The sequence below is a fragment of the Felis catus genome, chromosome B2, assembly GCF_018350175.1.
Source record: "Felis catus isolate Fca126 chromosome B2, F.catus_Fca126_mat1.0, whole genome shotgun sequence".
Lineage (NCBI taxonomy): Eukaryota > Metazoa > Chordata > Mammalia > Carnivora > Felidae > Felis > Felis catus.
In genome coordinates, this window is record NC_058372.1 from 130,117,482 (window position 1) to 130,140,273 (window position 22,792).

Here is a 22,792-nt window from a genome sequence, read left to right on the forward strand (position 1 = left end):
TCCCAATTGCTAAAGACCTGGACTGAGCTGTCAGCTGTTGCCAATGGGTTGCCATTGGCAGCTGATCTTGCCATTTTCTTTGAAGGAAAGTTCAAAATACTACCTTCTGTTATATTCTTTTCCAAGAACATCATTTTTGTTTTTATTCTTCCAGGCATTTAGAGAAGAAATTGCACCAATCAACTTAAAAGTTCAAACAGTGAATGATTTATCCAGTCAGCTGTCGCCACTTGACCTACATCCATCTTTAAAGATGTCTCGCCAGCTAGATGACCTTAATATGCGATGGAAACTTTTGCAGGTATCAGTTTATCCCTGTTCATAATCCAGCTTTATACCCCAGTAGGTCCGCAAACCCTGTCTCATTATTCTACCACACACTATCGTTTTCTCTGTCTTTGTTGGTTGTATTTGATAACGGATTTGTAGCATGTAATATAATCAGATATTTGTCTTTCCATATCTTGAACCCAAAGGCCTCATTTATTTATGAATATTGGTTTTAATGTAATTTTATGAGGTACTATTAGTGTGATATTTGTAGAAAACTGCAAAGGGTCAAATAAAGCAATTGAAACCTGTGATAGGTCACAGAAACATTTTCCATAATGGCTCATTTTTCTTACTTTAATTGTGTGTGTGTATGTTTTTTTCTTTTGAAAAGTTAAGAAATCTCTATCTTTCTTCCACTGTGTGCTATTTAGGCATCTTGTTCATCTTTTCCAGCTAGCACATTTGTACTAGGGTGGTGTTTACTTTGGGCTTTTAGGTCTTTGCTGCTCTGATGCAGTTATTTCAGTGACTCTGGATAGTACTTGCTCATCCCAGATTTAATAGAGCCACACCCAGAAGGACTCTGTCGTGTTAGTAGGTGTCAGCATTTGCAAGTCACTACACATGCTGGTCAGTCATTTTTGTGTGTGTGTGTGCAGCCTTTGCAGAGCTCTGTCCTGTTCAAGGGCCAGGTCCTAGGAGTTATGATGATCACTTTATTCCCCCCTGAAAACTAGCAGGATAATTTTAAGTGGAACATTGAAAAAAATAACTCTTATTTCTCTCTATCTTTTGGGCCTAAAATGCAATATTTAATGAGATAAATATGCAATTTGAAGTGGTACACAAAAGCATTTTTATTTTAAAGATATACTATTTTACAGCATACTAGGTTTCCTGAATTAACCCAAATGTTGAAATACCCAGTGGTTTGTATGTCCTTCATGAAGTTGAAGATGTAAGAAAAGAGTGCATAGTATAGTTTCTGTGTTTGAAAAGAGTGTTAATAATCTGGGATTAGTAAGGCATGAGCTGTTAAACTCGTACCTGCTTTTCTAGTGAGTGGAACACAGAGGCGTTTGACTTTTACTCCTTTTATCTTCTGCTCCATTTCCCTAATTCATTACCTTCGTGCAGGTATTCCTCTGGTCCATCCTGATGGCCTTCTGCTTCTGTTATCACCATCTTCAATGATTAGAAGTCAAGGAGTACATTATGCTTGAAGGAGGATGTATATTCTCTTATCCTTATCTCTGAGTCTTGTAACTGCTAGAGTTCGGATGTTGCTGGTTGAATAAGGGGAACGAATCTATGCTGGCAGCAACGTCACTATATTTCAGGACTAGCGTCTTCTCTTCTCCTGAACATAGAGTGTGACGTTTGAATGCTTTTTGGCCTTAATGAACGAAGCACTTGCTAATGTAATTTAAATAGCTAACCAGGAGAAACGCGAGCTGCCCAGTGAGCCAGAGATATACACGTTTCATTTAAAGGCCGCCGAAAATAAGATTGACAATCTAGCGGAACAGCTGACTAGCACTACATAGACCAGGACCAGGGAAAAGAAAATGCAAGTGTCAGTAGGCTGTGTACAGTTGTTACTGATTTGCATTTAGTTTCTCGGTATACCAACTTTGCATTTTCATAAGAGAGCTAATTGTGAGGACAAATCCAGAGAGTATGCTAATTGACTGGTATACACTTGAATACCCCCACATCGAGATGATTGGACACAAAGTTGGAGGCAAATAAGGCATTCCCTACTCATATATCCTTTCTCTCTCCATCTGTCTCTACCTGTCTATGAATCTCTCATCTAAGTCTGTCTCTTTGTCTTTCTGTCTTTCTGTCTGTCTGTTGTCATCTGTTTTTTCCCTTGGGGTATTTTATTTTATTATTATTATTATTATTTATTTATTTATTTATTTTTTACATTTATTTATTTTTGAGAGACAGAGACAGAGCGTGAGTAAGGGAGGGGCAGAGACAGAGAGAGACAGAATCCGAAGCAGCCTCCAGGCTCTGAGCTGTCAGCACAGAGCCTGACGCGGGGCTCGGACCCACGAACCGTGAGATCATGACCTGAGCCGAAGTTGGACGCTTAACCAACTGAGCCACCCAGGCGCCCCTTATTTTATTATTTTTAAAGTTTATTTATTTATTTTGAGAGAGAGAGAGAGAGTGCAAGCAGGGAAGGGGCAGAGAGAAGGAGAAACAGAATCCCAAGCAGGCTTCGCACTCTTAGTGCTGAGCCTGATGCAGGGCTTGAACTCACAAACCATGAGATCATGACCTGAGCTGAGATCAAGAGTGAGACACTTAACCAACTGAACCACCAAGGTGCCCCTCCCTTGGAGTATTTTCCGTTTGTTCCCTGTGACACTTTTTACCACCTTCCTTACAAAAGAGAGATGAGTGAGTAGCCACTGGCCATGGCCACATCTTGACTTTAGGTGCCTTAGCGCTTTACTGCTTTCAAGGCAATAGAGAGGAACAGGAAAGCAAAAGATCCTGGCACCAGATGAGCTGGCTGTGGATACCAGTGCTGTCAGGTGCTAACTTTATGTCCTTGGACAGCTCTTTGTGTCCCAGGTGTCTCATCTGTAAAGTGGTGATAATATTAAATAATACCTAATACGGCTGTTGTGAAGGCTAAAAAAGTTAATTTGTATAAACTGCTTAGAAGAGTTCCTGGCACTATTTGCTGTCATTTGGTACCAGAAGAAGTCTGTTTTAATGCCAGTACTTTGATTCCACAGATAGAGGAGTCTGTACAAGCAATCATATCTTGGGCTGTAGCATCATTTAGGATAATACTTAAGTATGTTATTAAAGTCCTTGTGTTCAGGGGCGCCTGGGTGGCGCAGTCGGTTAAGCGTCCGACTTCAGCCAGGTCACGATCTCGCGGTCCGTGAGTTCGAGCCCCGCGTTGGGCTCTGGGCTGATGGCTCAGAGCCTGGAGCCTGTTTCAGATTCTGTGTCTCCCTCTCTCTCTCTGCCCCTCCCCCATTCATGCTCTGTCTCTCTCTGTCCCAAAAATAAATAAAAACGTTGAAAAAAAAAATTTAAAGTCCTTGTGTTCAAATCACATCATTTCTTGCATGTGTATGTGCAGGTTTCTGTGGATGATCGCCTTAAACAGCTTCAGGAAGCCCATAGAGATTTTGGGCCATCATCTCAGCATTTTCTTTCTAGTAAGTACTAATAAACTTCACTGTTCTCATTAAGTGAATGAATGAGCACGTTCTTTCCTTTTCCCTCAACAAGCCATATTCTTTGCTACAAATATATTTGCTTGTGTAAGATAAATATATAAAAGGAAGTATTCAGATCAATTACAGTATTGGTTATTGGTTATTAAGGTAATAATCTGGTCACGATCGAAAAGTCTTTGAAGTGGAGCAAAACTGAACTCATTCTTAGCTATGGTTTTTCCCTGCACTATCTGCTATAATAACTAATGTATTATCTTATTACCATTGCTGTATCATAAGTCAAGGTCATGAACTTTGTCACATTAAAGAAATCTTTTTATATTTTAAGATTTCTAATTTTTCTTCTTAAAAAGCATTTATTAATTTAAAATGCACCTGTAGCTTTAGAAATAAATTTAAAAAAAACTCCACGCAAATCTTTGAAATTTTTGTTTATTAGGTTCACTGTGATCATAGTTAGCTTTTCTCCTGGTCAAGTATTGCCAATTTAGCCAAACCATATATGTAGATTTTTACATAATATTCTGCAACTGAAGTTTTTAGTTTTATGGCTTATTGATGAGATCTTATATAGATAATTTGAGCTCCTACTTTATTTTTCACTCCCTACTTGGAAAACTAAAGAATGTAGGATTTAGAGTCACCGAAATTGAGATGACAGTATTAATTCTGCATTTTATCAGACCTGTAGGTTGCTGAAAATTCATTTTTTTGTCTTAAAATTATGATAATCATACTTATTTTTTCTGATCGCCTTGAAAATTAAGTGAGAAAGCATACTGAGCTTCACAGGCACCTTTCACAATTCTTGGCACCAATGCTTTCACTGACTTAATTTTTTTCCTTTTATTTTCTCTGGCAAACATGTCAGAAAAGTTTGTTCAACTTAGTTTAAGTAAAAGTTTAAAACTTAAGGCAAAGCTTATTTCCCGCTTATGATAACTTCTTTGTATCTTTATAATAGTAGAGAAAACTGAAGTAATACCATGTCTTCCAACTAAATTGATTACATTTATATTTTCCCTTAATCTTTTGTCATGGTTGGTAATCTGCATTACCTCAGTTCAAGGTCAGGCTTTTCTCTTTTCACAGTTTCAAGAATCTGAATTAGTCATTTCCTGCCCTTTCTGTCCTATACCTCTCCAGGGCTCATGCACCCCCTTCCCGTCCCCCTTCCAGCCTCCGCTCACCCACACGTGTTTTCTGTTTCACACACCTGAGCCATTAGATAGCCTGTCTTCGAGTGATTGTAGTACTTATTGAAATATACTAGGTGCCAGGATGCATTTCTAAAGTTTGGATGCCATCAGTGTTGATAAAGTAAATAAGTTTGCAGTATATTCATTAGGTATGAACTACATCGTATTTCCTAAACTTAATGTTATAGAGTGTAAAGCTCTGTGCTAAGACCAAACTAAAGAGCGATTTAACAAATAATTGTGATTCTCCTTTTAGTTCTAAGGTTGAGTTATCTCTTCGTATTGATGAAACCCTACACTTTCACCTAGCAACCAGCCTTCCATAATAAAAATCCAACTCATGTTCTTTAGGAAATGAAACGTGGTAAAATTCACATGCACTTTGTGAAACGTAAGCACATTGCCTTTTATTGTCTAGAACTGATAGTCCAAGGAGGTCAGAGTTATTCAAATCAAAACAATTACTAAAATGAATGGAGAAGTGTAAACAAAATCCCAATTAATAAATTGAGTAATTGTTATCTCTTGCTGCTTGGAATTGTTGCCTTTATTATATTCCTTGGACTTTAGCCATGGTTATAAAAGGAGTCTGTTTAGTTAGACACAAAATAAAAACTGACCTATTAGCCTGTTGCCAACACTGAAATGAGGTTGGCTCTAATGAGAGATTTAATATACTTAGTTCCACATGTTCATCACCCTTTTAGATTTTCATGGACATAGTTGGAGAAGGGAGTGCTTACATGTTATAAAGAGAAGAATCATTGAATAGAAAAATGGCTGAACTAGTGGTCAGAAATCTTGAAATCATGCCTGAGCTCTGCCATTTATTTATGGGGCAAGTTATTTCATTTCTAAGTATTTATTTTTTATTTTGTTTTTTCTATATTTATCAAATGGAGCTCTAATATGTATTTGTTGGCCTTCTTATCGGTAGATAAATTTGAAAATGCTTTGCAGAGGTTAGAATGCTTTATTTTTGTAAGATATTAATATGACATGAAATTCAGAAAAAAAATCATTGATGACAACTGGCTATATGAGAGTCTAGTGATAATTGCAAAGATTTGTTTCTTTGCAATGTGCTTGTTTATTAGTTCATTTAGCAAAATTCCTTAATAGCCCCAGCTTTACATGTATAACTCTTCTTAAGTAAGTCTTAAAATAATTGGCTTATGTAGGAATAATATGTTTTTATAAGTAAGGAATAACAGGAATTATAAAAAATAAGTACCTCAGTAAAACAAAACATAAAATCACAGTCATAGTGATGTCTAATGTAAAAGTAAGAAACTATATTTTGTGTGTATTTCAGATTAAAGTAAGTATTTGGGATTCTTCTATCCAGATAATTACTTTGTTTTTTTTTACAATCCTTTGCCTATGTTTATCTTAATCTTTCCTTTTTAAAATTCATCCAGATGAGTTTGTTTAAATGCCATCTGTCCTAGATAGTTACTCCTGTGAAACAAAGTAAAGCACAGTATTAATGATCTGGAAAATTCATTCTTGAGAAATCTAGTTTATAATCTGGATATACCAGGTAAAATTAATTTTGGTTTTAGCTTAATCAAAAAATATGTACAGAGCACATTTTCCAGATAGCACTAAGTTTTAAATTGGGGTGGTTGTAAACAAAAAAAAACCCTTGATTTTTAAAAGTATTTTTAGCAACAGGTTCAATTAGTTAGAGTTGGTCTTAGAAAATGAACCTATGTTGTTTCTTTCCTTGCTTCAAATGAATCTTTAAAAAGCCACTCTTTGTTTAGCCTAGCAGATTTCATAATTATAGGAATCCAGCTCAAAAACCAGGGCAGTTCTCGGTGAATTTGCTGTAAAATGTGTTCAGTTGTTTTGCCTTATGGCATAAGGCTTTTTGGGTGAGCAGTGTTTCCAATAACCTCCCTTTGTTTCTTCAGCTTCAGTCCAGCTGCCGTGGCAAAGATCCATTTCACATAATAAAGTGCCCTATTACATCAAGTAAGTTGATTTTAATTCTCCTTTATGATACAAAAAGTAAAGTTATGTTGATAACTTAAGAGGCTTTCCTCTGTAACTTTCGAAAGTGGAATTCAATCCTACTATCTGAAGGAAACTATATATATTTAATATTTAAAAGAAGTTAGCTTAAAAATCAGAGTAATATTTGCAGTTTATAAGTTTATGAGGTTCGTTTAAAAATCAGAGTAATATTTGCAGTTTATAAGGTTAGGGCTGTTGGCATGTTTAGCATATATATTTTTTTAAAACAGATATTAAAATATTTGGGGAAAATAACAAAATTTCTAAACATGTCGGACTCTTGGGGCGCCTGGCTGGCTCAGTCAGTAGAGCATGCAACTCTTGATCTTGGGGTTGTGAGCTCAAGCCCCACGCTGGGTATAGAGATTACTTAAAAATAAAATCTTTAAATAAATAAGTATGTCAAACTCTTGACACAATGATGTTTCTCAAACTGCACTGATTGTAAAGAAAAGGAAGTCAGAGGCTGGGTAAATTGATGTGTCTTTACTGAGAGAAGGTTTATTCATCTGATCCAAATTGAAACCATTCGAAAAATTTTTACATTTCCATTACTATAAAAATAACAACAATAATAATAATAGTAATAATAATAATAAATATATAGCAATAGTTACAGCATAGAGAATTTTAATTTGTGGGGTGAATATTGACTTGAATATTACAGGTTTAGGCATAAATCTGATGTACTGCAGTAGACAGAATCATGGCCCCACAGAGATGCCCACGCCCTGATCCCTGGGTGTGAATATTAGGTTAATGTGAAGATGGAGAAAGGGGCATGAGTCAGGGAATGCTTGCAGCCTCTCAAAACTGAAAAAGGCAAGCAAATGGGATTCTTTTAGAACCTCTGGGGAGGAACACAGACCTGCAAACCTCAATTTTAGCTTAGAGACGCATTGATTTTGGAGTCCTTTGTTACAGGCAACAATAGAAAATGAATACATGTACTATACAAAATAGGGAAGTCAATGAAATTATTTGAGATTAAGTTATTTTACTCAATTGAGAAGGCATTTTTATTATATGAGTTTTTAAAAATGTTAATTGGATCCAACAAGGCGGATTTTTGTTTTTACTGGATAAAGAAAATATTCATTCTCTTGCTTGATTGTGTTATATGAGTGGTTATCTGTTTGATTTGGCATTTTGAAAATCTATCTTTAATTTTAGCACTACTACTAAAAGAGGAATTTCTGTATGTAGGTTGGTTATATAGGACTAGAAAAGACATTGTCTAAGTCAGAGTTTCACTGATTTGGGTTTTTTATAAACTTCAATATATATATGTGTGTATATATATGTATATATATATATGTGTATATATGTGTATATATATGTGTGTGTATATATATGTGTGCATGTGTGTGTGTGTGTGTGTGTGTGTGTGTGTATTTAACGATGGCCAGTATTTTTAATGTGACCTGTAGGATTGTAGCATCCCAAAATATCTTCAACATCATTAATGAAAAATTGAATTTTCTTAAATATAAATAGTTTTAGTGTTAACTGTCTTTTAGGACTTCGAAATATGTACTTAGAAATCTGCTCGGATATATAGGGTACATAGGATGAACTGTCTTATTTCTAGAAAACTTTTTAACCCGGTTCTTCCATTACCTGCTCTGTTGTGTAACTTAACAGTTTATTTCTTCATAAACAAGTACATCGATCTCTGGAGGTAGGGTTATATGAGCCAGTATTTCCACATGAATTATTATGAAAAAATTTTAATTCTCAAATAAATTCATAAGCAAGTAAATAATGAGTGAAACGCTTTTAATATACACTTCCGTTTGCATGACTGCACAACTAAGTAGAGGAAGAATGTTAAAAACAAATTTAGCATGATTGTCATGCAACTAGTTTCCTGGAGCATATTAGGATGTATTAATTTGGCCAAAAAGAAAGTAAGAATCAGGAAGAAATTTAGTTATATTCAATATGTGAGTATACAGTTTTGTATACTCTAATGCCAGAATATAGCAAGAAAGTTGAAAGGAGAATGGGAAGAGCACACTGTCTTTATTTCATGTTTTAATTTTACAGATTAGCTAAAACATACTTTGATGGCTTCCCAATGCATTTCTTTCTCTGTAGGTATTTATTTTGAGGTGTATCACAGTGGTTCTAGGACTCATTTGTTTCTATAAAAGGATAGAATATAGATCTCATCTGTAAGAGTCTGGGTAGCATAAATCCCTCTATGTTAATATCTTAAGTTGAAACTCATATCTTTAAATTATATTTGCTGCTTCAAAGGTAGACCTTCCAAAGCTGATCTTGTTATTTTTTCTTTTCTAATATAATCCAATGACAGCTCATTGTTCTATTGGTTTAAGGAAACCTGAAATGGCTCTTGTTGCCTGCATAATATACAAAAATCTACCCATAAAAGCCAGATTTCTTTCTGTCTGAATTATTAGTCCTGTGTTTGTGGGGTACCTGGGTGGCTCAGTCGGTGTAAGCGTCCGACTTCGGCTCAGGTCATGATCTCACGGCTCTTGAGTCCAAGTCCCGCATCGGGCTCTGTGCTGACAGCTCAGAGCCTGGAGCCTGCTTCGGATTCTGTGTCTCCCTCTGTCTCTGCCCCTCCCCTGCTCATGCTCTGTCTCTCTCTGTCTCAAAAATAAATAAAAACATTAAAAAAAAGTTTAAATTATATTTGCTGCTTCAAGGGTAGGCCTTCCAAAGCTGATCTAGTTATTTTTCTTTTCTAATATAATCCAGTGACAGCTCGTTGTTTTAGCAGTTTAAGGAAACCTGAAATGGCTCTTGCTGCCTTCATAATATACAAAAATCTACCCATAAAAGCCAGATTTCTTTCTGTCTGAATTTTTAGTCATGTGTTTGTGGTTTGCACACGTTTTTCATTTCCTCAGCTAAAAGTTAATATCCAAGGAGTTTCAGGCATAAAGGGAAGAACAAGTAAAAGCTTTGGGTTGGGGCACCTGGGAGGCTTAGTCAGTTAAGCATCTGACTCTTGATTTCAGCTCAGGTCATGATCTCATGGTCATGAGCTGGAGCCCCTCGTCAGAGTCAGGCTCATGCTGGGTGTGGAGCCTGCTTGAGATTCTCTCTCTCTCTCTCTCTCTCTCTCTCTCTCTCTGTCTCTCTCACTCTCACTCTCACTCTCTCCCTCCATCTGCCCCTCCCGTATTCATGTGAGCACACTCTCTCTCTTTCAAAAAAAATAATAAAAGCTTTGGTTTGAACTTTCCTAATAAGTCACATTAATCATATAAAACTCATTGCTTCTCATTTTGATCCAGAAATAATAATGACAATTAGTCACAGTGGGTGATAACAATTATCGAAATGAATTATATTTTTTGGATTTTCATTTGCCAGCCACTGCACTAATACTGTGCATGGATTCTCTCCACTGAAGCATAGGTACTGTCATTACCCCCATTTACAGGCAAGGCTTAGACAACAGGCACACACAGAGCTTGCTTGAGTCACACAGCCAGTACATGGAGAAACTAGTGTTCAAACCCGGGGACTGACTCCAGCTGCTGCCCTCTTGACCACTGTGAACCACAGCATTGGTTGAGGTAGAGAACAGAAATTTTTAGTCACGTGGACAATTTGGGTAGATGAAGGCTTATATTTAGGAAGGAGTGGTCAGGTGGAGAAGATAGGAGCAAACCTTTTTTTTCATACTATGGACTGGTTGCTATTTATTATGCACCTACTATGTGCCAGGAATTGAATGCAGAGCTAATTTTCATAGGCTAATTTCTGTCAGGTAGTATAGGCTTTATATGTTTCAGGAAATGTCACACCACGGTACTGTAATGGACAAAGGTGCTTTCCTATAGGTAGAAAAATGTAGTTCTCTACAGTCCTGCCAGTTGGATCTTGACAGGATTTCAGAGGTTGGGGAACAAGGTCTGTGGCCCCCCACTACCTTTCCTCATTTACATGCTCAGAGATTTCTGTCATTGGATAGATTTCCATCCATGAGCAGGATGCTCAACAAAGCTGGCTCATAAGTCCCGTAGGGCTTTTAGCTTAACTACAGAAATTTAAAAAAAAAAAAATTAATGTTTATTTTTGAGAGAGAGAGACAGAGAAACAGAGTGTGAGTGGGGGAGGGGGAGGGACAGAAAGAGGGAGACACAGAATCACAGGCAAGTCTCCAGGCTCTGAGCTGTCAGCACAGAGCCCAAGGACGTGGGGCTGAAACTTACAGGCTGTGAGATCATGACCTGAGCTGAACTCCAGTGCTCAGGTGCTCAACCGACTGAGCCACCCAGGCACCCCAGGGCTTTTAGCATAGATGTCCATCCTGTTCATAAGTCATACTCTTTCATAGACTTTAGTAAGGTGAAGTTAGTAAGTATGCTTTTCCTTTCTCCCTCTACGATGCCGTCTCTGAAGCCAGAGGGCATGACTTTTCAGTAAGCTTTAGCCTTGGTAGAAATGATTACACTGCTCTCGTGACAGGGCTTCACACTCACATCTTAACAGTCCTCTGGCTCTATTTTTCCCATGAGAATCTGAGGTGCAGACCTAAATTCTTTATAGGATTCTAGGTGTTCTCCTACACACAGCTTTAATATGAACATTTTAGTAATGGCTTCTTAATTCATAATATATATTGCATTCTCTAAAACTGACATCCCTCAATATTATAGTGTATAGTCATCAGAATATATGATCTTTACCTTCAAATACCACTACTATGCATGCTCTAGCTTACTCTAACTCCCCTTGATGAACAGGTCTAAATCAGAATTTTCCTTAATTTATTGTATCTCCTATATAGTTTCCTTTTCTATTCTTGTGTCCATTAAGGATAATTCCCCTTTCTTGCCTCCCAAGGGCATTCTCTGCTGCCCTAATCTGTCAATTTCCGGGGAAAATAACAGTTTATAGCTGTAAATGAAATCTTGGAGAGCGAGTAGCTGTTCTTTATAGCAGTCATGCAGTTTATTTGCATAAACTGTATATACTTGTCTCATTATATATGTACAGTCTAAAGGAGAGAATTAATGCTTCTATCTTTAGAGGCATCACGACCCCCGTTTAAATGATGTAGGTGAAATATTTCTTCCTTAAGAAAGAGCAGAGAGGAGTGGCAGCTATGGGATATCCAAATATTCAGCCTAACAAGAAAGTCAAAGCTAACAAAGGCGTAGTATAACAAGACAAAGAAGAAATTAACATAAAGCATTTTATCTTTGAAGGTTGCACAAAACTCCTCCCCAAACCAAATAAATCCATAACAAAGATGTAACTAACACTAGAAGATAAATACAGTTCTCTCCGAAAGGCCTCCTACAGCTGTCTTCATCTCTTTCTTCCGCCTTAATCAAGATGAGAGATGGCATCCTTTCGGTGCCAGATTTTTTAAGTGGAGAAGTCTTGGGGCACACTTTGAGTCTCTTTCCAAAAGTAGAGCTTGCACTTTGGTTTTAATGATGAAGAAATTAATGAAATAGAGCCGGAGAGAATGTGCTGGAGAGTCGATTTTTTCCAAGCAACAGTCTGGGACTTTATCTGTGTTGCAAATAAATATTTAAAACTCACTGGGCCAGCTCTGCTGGTGAGGAGGTAAGAAATTGCTTTATGAAAGAATGTAAGCACCTTGGGAATCCCTAAACCTCCTACACGTGGGGGCAGCTTCAGACAAGTGGGCACACCTTGGCTCATGAGAAAACTGACAGCGGACAGCCTGCCCTGCAGCAGCCTCATGTTGGCAAACTGTAACCAGACAACTTCTAGTGTATTTACCACTGCCCTGGGTTACTGAGATAATTCAGGTGGAGTTGACATTGTCTGAGAAAGACGTTGACTAGTTCAAGACTTAAAAAGGTATTATCTTTCCTGCCATTCATCTATACATTGCTGGGGCCAGAGTTACTCTTACCATGGAGTGGAATTTCGGCTTGGAATCTTATAGATTACTCAGCTCCATTGTATAATAGTAGCACCATCAGCCTTACTGTACAGTTCAACCTTTAGGGTCAGGGATGCAATTAATAAAATTCTACCATACAGCACAGAGAGGTCACTGTAGGGCCATTAGGGAGGAAAAAGAAATATTTGTACTTCGATCTGTAAAGATTAAATTTTTAAGATAGTCATGGAAACTAGCAAAAGTACGGAAGTAATGATCAAATAAATTGTGAAATAAATAGAATATCTTTTTCTATATGGATTAAAAAGTAAAATGATACAGTAAGATTCAGTACAACCATATAGAAAAAAATCAGTTAATTTCTCCTTTAAAAAATATATATGAAAAAAGATAAAGTAGTAAATTTTTTTTCCAAAACCAAATAATATACATTCAGCTTAAAAAAAAAAAAAACTAGAAGGATACAATGATAAATTCAACTCTAGTGGGAGTTAAAATCATGGAGTTAAATCATGGAGTTAAAATCTCAGGCAGGAGTATACAGGACTTCCCAGGGCCAACTCAATAACAGATAACCCACAGGAATATTGATTAATGTTGATTAATGGTCTGATTCTCCCAGTTTGAGAGCTTAGAGGAACGTAGAGTTTGGGTCAGAGGTGAGGCTCTGTCTGAGTTCTGGAACCAAGCAGAGATACTACCAAAATAAGGCTTCCCTGGGTTTATTGAGTGTGTTGCATGCTCATTCTTCTGGAAAACCTTCCAGTGTCCTAAACAAGTATCATCTGAAGCTCCTCTCACACCCAGACACATCTGTTTTGGTCATGAATTCTACTTTACTTAAAATCAAGTACAAGCAAACCTTGTCAAGTACGACGAATTTTTGTAACAAATTGTTCTATCAATCATGCCTGAAATATTGACATTTGTATTTTAGAGTGTGCTGCAGCCTTTGTTTCTGTATAGCCCTTTACACCCCTGTGTCTTTGAACCTACCTCTGAGTATGAAATTATTTTAAGTGTATTTTATAGTTGAAGCCAATAGATTTGAAGGTATCCATTGTTGATAGTTTAGTCTTCCTGCCTTGCGTCTTCATTATCATGACAAGCTAGTGGCATATTCTAAGGGAGACTCTATGCTTTAACAATATCTATTATCAAGTAGAATTCTATATCTTCTTTTGAATTTAAACAGAAAGGTTTTTTTTCCTGGAAATGTTGATATTCAGACTTTAAGTTTTCCCTTAGATTTATTATTATGTTTCAAAAAATATAACCTGGCTTTCCTGCCTTTAAAAGCCTGGAAGATGGCAGAAAGTATTTGAAAGGGTTTAAGACGCTCTGTATAAACCTGAGGAACACATAAGTTTCCTCCCCATACAACTTCCTCACTTCCTGCCCAGTCCATCCCCCACTAGCCCCTCAATGCAGTCGTGCACACAAGCACACACACTCGGTGTAAGAATCTGCATACTGGCAGGACTACTCCATATTCTTCATATATTCTGGTCTCAAGTGAAACAAAGATTGGGGGAATTATATTTTCCAGAATGAGAATGTCACCTCTTAGATCTTTAAGAAGATAAATAACTCAGATAAATAACATTGCATCAGATTGCCGAAATTTGTTTTCACTCTGTATACTTGAATCACCTGAATGCAAATTGATTATTTGGGAGCTCCTGCTTGATTCCAGTATTCCTATATATTACTTCCATAAGCATATGTAAAAAAAGTATTAGCAGAGCCTGCAAAAGCCTGTGTCAACTTCATTCTGGAGATTTTTTAACAGCAACTCTTAGCTTCTACTCCGCTTTGTACTCATGGCATTGTTTTTCTCTTCCTGATTTCTCCCCACCCTGAGGACAGGTCTAGTGAGTTGAAGACAGGAAGGCAGCCACTCCATTGGACAACATGCAGTTCACTGGTAATTTTGATAGGGCTAGTTGGGTAGAGGAGTGAATTTGGAAACTGAGTGAAAGTGGGTTCAGTAGTGAGTGGGACATGAGGTTGTGCACTACTCATTGGAAAATTTTGTCAAGAAGAGAAAAAGGATGGTAGGTAGCAGCAAATGTCAATTCAAGGTGGGGATGAAAGAGTATATAAGGATAGCAGATCCTTCAACATTTGTATTCTGAGAATGGTCTTATTGAGTCAGGGGAGTGTTAAATGCAGCATAAGGGTTTTTAAAGAAATCTTTGGGAAGAATTTGCCTTTGGTAGGAGGGAGGAATTCCTTGGTAAGGAAGGGAGAAGAAGACAATCTGGCAGATGGAAGGACCTTTATTGATTTGGTGGTGGGAAGATGAAGGAATTCGAATCTGGTGGTTTCTAGTTTTTCAATGAAGTGTGAGATCGAGTTAAATGATATAAGGCAGGGAGGGAAACTTACTTAGGTTTGGGAGAAAGAAGGCAGTAGTAAATTGTCTTGGGGTCTGGGAAGCAAGTTTATTAGGGAATGTTGTGTGGTTGCCAGCAGTTGGACATTTGAGGTCTGAAGTTAAATATTTAAAGTAAAATTAGTCTGTCTGTTGAATGATTTTCTCCAGCTGTATTCATGCACAGCTGCTCAGGTCCAGAGAAGGCAAGTAATTGAGCTGATCTGTGCTTGGGTTTTGCCAGGAGTGAGAGGGAAGCAAGGCAGATGAGATTGTTTGTAATGATTATAATGATGGACCTTGGACTCAAATTTAGACAGATTCATCAGAAAGATTTTAAAATCTCAGTCATGCAAGTATACTTCCATATTAAGAACTCAGGCTTAAAATCCGACCATCTGGGTTCAAATTCCATTTCTACTACTTACCATGAGACCTTGAGCAAGTTCTCTAAATGCTCTCTGCCCTACTTCCTTCATTTGTAAATGGAGATACTATTGGCACCTAATTCATAGAATTTTTATTGAGTTAACACAAAGAAAGAGTTCGGAAGAGCACCTGGAACAGGCTGGACACTCAAATAATAGGCTATTATTATAATTAATGTCATGCGTCCCGACCTAGTGTGTCATCTTTGACTATGCACAGCCAAGAAGAACTATTTCTCTTTCTGTGATTATCTGAACAATATGGGTTGTTCTTTTTCTTACATTTGTATTTTTAATTAACTGACTCACCTTTAATTTTTTTCTCTTGTATGTCTTTAAAATTGCAATTTAAATGAAATGACACATGGCAAAACTCACAAAATCCAGTTTCAAGCATAAAATTGAATAGATAAGTAACACATAAAGGTGTTTGGCTAAGCGTCAGTTTTGGAGTAAGCAGGATGCCTTCTCGTCATCTTTTAAGGTTTTATGGAAGAAATGAGGCCACTCTAATTAGGACAAATGGGTTTTAAAAAGTGTCTTCCCCAGATTAGTCTATTGCCCAGAAATCAGTATTTTATCAGTCTATCAAAATTACATGTGTTTTGCCGTTAGTTCATTGTCTCCCATATTGGACCATGTCGTTTCACAGCATTTTTGTGTTCTTTTCATTGGTGTACAATCTCATTTGTGTTTTACTTTCTGTGACTCATCAGAACACGTTATGAATAATAATGGGTGTAAACATATATCACTTATTAACCTTACTGGTTTACTGTCTCCTCAAAGTCCATAAAATACAGAGAGCACATGTTATCGTAGCTGTGACACTTTCAGAGGGAAGGGGTACTCTTTTAAAAAGTCTACAGGATAGCAAGTACAAACTAGAACTGACCAGGGCATTAAAGAATGATTTGAAAAACCAGGTAATGGAGATCTAATACACAGCACAGTGATTGCAGACAATATTATTGCTTTAATATTCAAGTTTTAAACTTCAAAGTTTCTAGGAAACTGGATTTTAAATATTGTCACCACACAAAAGAAATGATAATTATGGATAGAGGTGTTAGCTAACACAACTGTGGTAATCCTACTGCAGTGTATACGTGTATCAGACCAACATGTTGTACACCTGAAACTTATACAGTGTTATATCACAGTTAAAAAAATAAAAACAGCAATTTAAATAAATAAAAAATGGGTAAAATCTTGACTCTCATACAAATATGAAAAGAGCATGTGTCAAAGATTTCATTTATCTCACTAATAAGGGAATGGGGAGACGTTATAACAGGTTCCAAGGGGAATACTAAGAACTGTATCCTTAGGCAAACAAGGGATGCTAAAATGAGTGTACCAATAGGTGCGAAGCTGACAAACTGGTCAATATCCACAGGACAGTAATCAGTTGCATCCCAGTGGACACAATTTGCATTTCTATGGACAAGAGCATTTGCACTGCTATCATTTTCTTCAGTTTGCAGAGTTTAAAATAGTTCAGGGACAATTTAAGCTTCATAGGACACCCACTGATTTTTTGGCCCCATCAGAGGCCTTCCCAGTTTTTCCCCACACAAGCAATCCTGGCATGGCTCGGCACCCAGGTGACACGTCACACGTTCTCTAGCACGTGCTTCATGTGATTTTGGACTTACCTGTTCACTGCTGCTTTGTTAGATTTGTTTACAGTTTATCAAGCTGTACGATGTTAGGTTCTACTCCTCTTTCAGATTTGAAGTTGGCCAGAATCGAAACTGTTGTTGTTTTGGAGGCAAAATATGCTACTTTCATTCTGTTTTGGTTGCCTACTCTGGGAGGACTTGGAAGCATTTGGGCTGGATAAGCTGAGCGATCTGCAGCTGTTCAAATACTTAGAGCCTTTGGGTTGATTGTGGATTTTGCTTTAAAACCCTCCCCCCACTGAAAAAAAAAAAAAAAAGAAAGAAAGAAAGAAAGAAAGAAAGAAAGAAAGAAAAAGAAAATCCAACAGCCAACTGCATCTACTACTTTTTTTTTTTTTTAACTGTTGTTTGGTAAGCTGCAGTTATACTTTTGTAACCAGAGGCTGTGTTTATTTTCAGCATTGGCAGTTCTGCCTAATGAATCAACTGGTACTGAATTCACAAAGGGAGATGCCGTTGCCCTCCCTCCATCTGTTTGCCAAATGTGTGTGTTCCCTCAGCTCCTAGTAGTGGTTTCACTAAGAAGAGCCATTAGCAAGCAAGTCTTCTCACTGAATTCTCAGCCGCTGCCACGCTGCCTGATGGTATTTTCCCTTCCTGGTTCCGTAGGAGCTGTTTGCCAAAGCTCCACGTTTGTGATTCTAGAGAAAGAGTACTTACATTTGTTAAGTATGAAGTTTAGCTCTGCGTTATTCAGAGCTTTAGTTTGGTTATTGAGCTTTGATTTGGTCCTTCACGATGAGATATCTGCCTCTGGACAGTAGGGTTGCCATGGGGATTTAAATTACTCAGTAGAGACAGGGGTTATGGGAATACTGGTAGGCTGGCTAACCCTGGAAGCTCCTGATGAATTGTTTTTGAATTACACTCTATTTCCAGCAAATCCTTCTTTAGTTCTTGTTCAAGGTAAGAAGGCAGTTATTCTGTCAACAAAATTTGGAGGTAGAAGTGTCTTTATTTTTTGTTTTTTGTTTTTTACTTTTATTCATGCATTAGAAGCTCTTTAGGTTACTTAGGTTAAGTTACTTCTTATACATGAATGTGCATATCAGCTACATAAGGGATTTTGTTAGGATGAAAATTCTAGTTCAACAGAAGGAATGGGGGTCTGAGATTTTGATCAGGAAACTTTTTCTTTTTTTCTTTTTTTTTTTTTAATATATGGTCTGAGATTTTGTATGGCTCTCAAGCTGTGGGCCACACTGTGAACAGTAAAATTTATAGGTCAGACAGCTTCGGTACTCTCTCCGTGGTCTTTGGAGCAACTTAGAGAGTAAGATGGTGGAATGTTTTGCTTGGTGCTCAGTAGCAGAATACAAAGTAGAAACGTTCCACCTCTGCTGTGGTATCAAGTACCAGGTAGGGGAACTAGCCAACTTTCCAGCTCTTGCTAAGATAGACCTTCACATTTTAGGTATTTTATTTTGTGTGAGTGTTTGGAATTCCCAGGACATTTTACATACCCAGTTCCATATCTACACTTTAAATGGTCTCAAAGCAAATTCTGAGTTCTCGGGGGTTCCGTTTATGCGTGTGTAACAGTGATTATGTCCTTTTCCTAGTGACATATCCCACTTTTTGATATATTACATAGATTAAAAAAATAATCTCTCTTCAGTTTCATTGTATGAATATTTTAATACCGCTCTCTCTTGTGTACTGGGCCATTTCACTTAGCTTACTAAACAGTTTGGTAAGAACTGAGTGTTGTCTAAGAAGTCTTTGGAGTACTATTAAACATTATTACTCTATTCTGACCTAGAAAAGGGACAGTAAACTATCTTTAAATATAAGGACACTGAAGTTAAGAGCTGTTCACCTCTCTCTCTCTCACACACACACACACACACGTACACAAAGAAAGAAGCTAATTATGTGGACCTAGTCTACCCTCATCTTACTCCCAAAAGACATCTAATCTGTGAATTAGTTTTGGAATTTACAGAAAGAGGAAAACTATAAAACTTTCTTCTGAAGTGAAGACGAAGCATCATGAGAAAAACTGTTCAATGCCTATAAGAAAAATACTGGTTAGCTGATGGAGGCTGATGGCTGAGAAAGGAGAAAGAAGTCACACTGGCAAGAGAGATTCACACATTAGGGGCGTAGAGAATCCAGATATACATGAAGAGGGTGCTGTTAGGTTTCCTTTCTTAGGTTTCCTTTCAGAGGGTCTGTGAATTACACTGACAAAAGACAGATTAGCAAGAGAAGAGCATTTGTTTATGCCTGCTGTGCATGTACAGTGATGTGTAACTCAAAAGATGGTTGGAATTTGGGGCTTATGTACCCAACTTTAGCAGTGGAAGGAAATTGGGGAGAAAAGCTCCTTTGTGAGGAACCAATAGGTTTCTTTAGGAGAGATAAATGGGCTTTTGGGGGGGGGGGAACGTGCGATAAGAAAGTTTGTGATGATGTTTGTTTATGCAGGTGCAGGTAGTTTTTCTGTCTTCTTCATAGCCGTGAAACTCCCCCAGAGAGAGGATTTATGGTAGCCCTCTTTCCCAGAAGTTGCTGCGTTCAGTCCGATAAAGGAAGCTCCAAAAAGGCTCCTTTCTGTATCTGTTCAATCTCAGATGTCTTTAGCTTAAAATGATCTTTATGTCAACTCTAGGGTTCTGAGTGAATCCCCACAGGGGAAAAGGGCTAATTTACACCAAGGAAGGAGAGACTCAAGGTTAAAGAGGAGGGCGCCTCACTTGATTGTGAGGTGAACGTGTTATTCAGAGTTAAACACTTCATTTCTCTGTTCTTTGGAAATTTGATTAGGACTTCTAAAGTTTAGCAACTCTTTACAGCACTTCTGCTCTCTGAGGATTTATTCTGAATGAGGATCTATATCTGCCTAACACAAGTAGAATTATTCTGGAAACTGCATTGATCCAGCCGGCTACATCAAGCCTGTGGCCCCAGGGTCACACACTTCATATCTAGGTTTAATTTTTAGTTGTAATTCTTTTCAAAATAGATAAAACAAAATTCTTTACTCATATTTTCACAACGTCACTGCTCACATAAAAATATCTTATTGTTTCAAATGGTAAGTAATAATTGGACATTGGGTTTCAGAATGAGCCGTCATGGGGATAATTTTGTGTGATTTTGAAAACTTAGAATAAAAATTCTATTTGCATATGTTCTATGGGACATACATTATTTTTTTTATCCCCCAGCCATCAAACACAGACAACCTGTTGGGATCATCCTAAAATGACTGAACTCTTCCAGTCCCTTGGTGAGTGCTATTTTATTTAATTAGCCAAAACAACCGATAGTTGTATATTCTTAAAAGGGAAGTAACCACCAGTTTTTCTTACACAGCATGGTTTGTTTAAAGGATTGTTTCACTGACACAGAAAAACAGTTGAATTTCTGAGGGCGATGCAGGAAACAGTTTTTTACCATTCTTGAGGGAACACGTGGTTTGAAGTAGCATGAGGTTGATTTTAAAAGGAAGAACACAGCCTCCCTCCTATTGAGTTATCTTAAACTTCAGCTTTGTTTGAAAACAAAAACAATAACAGCACAGCCACCTTGAATTCACCCTTTAAATTTCCTTTTAACTCACATTTAATGTAGTTAATCGTACTAAACTAGCTTGCCTACTTGCATTTTGTCAAAGTAGTCATGAAAAGCTAAGATCATTTTAATATAAAAATGTAAGAAAGGGGCGCCTGGGTGGCTCAGTCTGTTGAGCATCCAACTTCAGCTCAGGTCATGATCTCAAAGTTCGTGGATTTGAGCACATGTCGGGCTCTATACTGACAGCTCAGAGCCTGGAGCCCACTTCAGATTCTGTGTCTCCCTCTCTCTCTGTCCCTCCCCACCTCATGCTCTGTGTCTCTCTCTCTCTGAAAACTAAATAAAACATCAAAAAAGTAAATTAAAAAATGTAAGGAAACACATGAGATGAGAATCCTGATCTTGTAGATTTCTAGTAGAATATGATGTTGAACGGATTCTCTAGCCTGCTTTCTTTGAAAGAGTTTTCTTTTTGGGTAGGTGAGGCAGTGCTGGAGAGGGAAAACGAGGCCCTAAGGCTCTCACACCAACTCATTTCAACATGGGGAGCACCCTTTTTGATTTCTTTAGTTTCATTTCTTTAGGTTTCTCTCATGAGCTTTCATTTGGATGAGTGAGAGCAGCTACAAAGGTTGAACAAAAGAGAGAAAAGCCATGGGTTTCTTTCCTTTGTAAAGTGAGGGTACAAACTTTGATGATTTCTGAGTTTTCTTCCAGTTCTGCTAGTTTCTAATACAGATACTGTGTCTTTAGAAGACAGAAAGAAATTACAATACCTTTTCTTTTTTAATTTTTTAAATCAATGTTTATTTTTGAGAGAGAGAGAGAGAGAGAGAGAGAGAGTGAGCATGAGCAGAGGAGGGGCAGAGAGACAGAGGGAGACACAGAATCCGAAGCAGGCTCCAGACTCCGAGCTGTCAGCACAGAGCCCAATGTGGGACTTGAACTCACAAACTGCAAGATCATGACCCGACCTGAAGTCAGATGTTGAGCCACCCAGGCACCCCTACAATATCTTTTTTTAACTTGATACCAAATCTTTAAGTTTTTTTTTAATTGAAATATAATTGACAAATAACATGATATTAGTTACTGGTATACTATATATTGGTTCAATATTTGTATTGTGAAACTGTTACTACAGTAAGTCTAATTAACATCCATCACCTCACATCATTACATTTTTTATTCTTGTGATAACTCTTAAGATCTCCTCTTTTAGCAACTTTCAAATATACAATACAGTATTATTAACTATAGTTAACCTCTTGTTTCGAAAGATTTGAATATGGACTATAGGATAATTTTAACCGTATCTATAAAAGGGTAGAAGAAGCAGAGAGATCCGGATGGAAGAAATAAGACTAGCTCTATGAGTAGTGAGAGGGACAGCCTTATTGACAGAAAACGGATTGTCCTTGAGGAAGGTGCCTCTGGAGGAGAATCCCTCCCAGCAGTAGAGAAGGAAGGGCCCTGAGCCTACGGTGTGATGGATTTAAGCCTTCAAAAGTTAACAGGCCATGTTTCGTTTTCCTCATTTCCCTCCTTTTGCTATTGGATAATGCTTTCTTGAAAGCCATGTAGCACTGCTTTGGAATGTCTCTCACTATGGTGCTAATGAACATTTAATTATTCTCTTAAATAAATGCTGTGGATTTTGAGAGAAGAGTTTTTAATGAGAACAGACATAATACTTTTCCCTCATCTGAAGTAAACAAATACATTCTTGCCATGCAATGTAAGTTAACTAATAAGCATGCTTTTGAATGTGTTCTCTTTCCCATTTCAGCTGACCTGAATAATGTACGTTTCTCTGCCTACCGTACAGCCATCAAAATCCGAAGACTACAAAAAGCTCTATGTTGTGAGTTATTCTACCAAAGTTAATCACTCGGAACTTTGGATTGCATTTGTTGTTTTTTGTGGGTTTTTTTGTGGGGTTTTTTGTTTTTTTGTTTTGAGACAGAGATAAATGAAGATGGGGATGTGTTTGGAGAGTAAATCTGATATTCAGTGTATCACACTCAAGGAATTGGCTCTGTTTCTGTAAATGCTCTACTATTTGTCCCATCAGCATGCATGCACTAGTAAAACAAATGAACATATGCCATTCTCAGTTGGAGAACAAAATTAGCCAAAATACAGGAGTAACATAAAAAGCTTTTTCAAAAATTATGCTGCCACCCAATTTAAAAGGATTAA

At 37.5% G+C, this 22,792-nt stretch overlaps 1 protein-coding gene across 8 annotated transcripts in view; it reads left to right on the forward strand.

Moving 5' to 3' along the window:
• UTRN (utrophin) overlaps positions 1-22,792 on the forward strand; it is a 491,097-nt gene that overhangs the window by 398,919 nt on the left and 69,386 nt on the right. For all 8 annotated transcript variants that reach the window (XM_045058165.1, XM_045058163.1, XM_045058164.1 and 5 more), the window contains 5 exons: positions 155-301; positions 3,389-3,467; positions 6,607-6,667; positions 20,242-20,303; positions 22,380-22,454. In XM_045058165.1, coding sequence (XP_044914100.1) covers positions 155-301; positions 3,389-3,467; positions 6,607-6,667; positions 20,242-20,303; positions 22,380-22,454 — 424 coding nt within the window. The remainder of the gene's footprint in view (positions 1-154; positions 302-3,388; positions 3,468-6,606; positions 6,668-20,241; positions 20,304-22,379; positions 22,455-22,792) is intronic.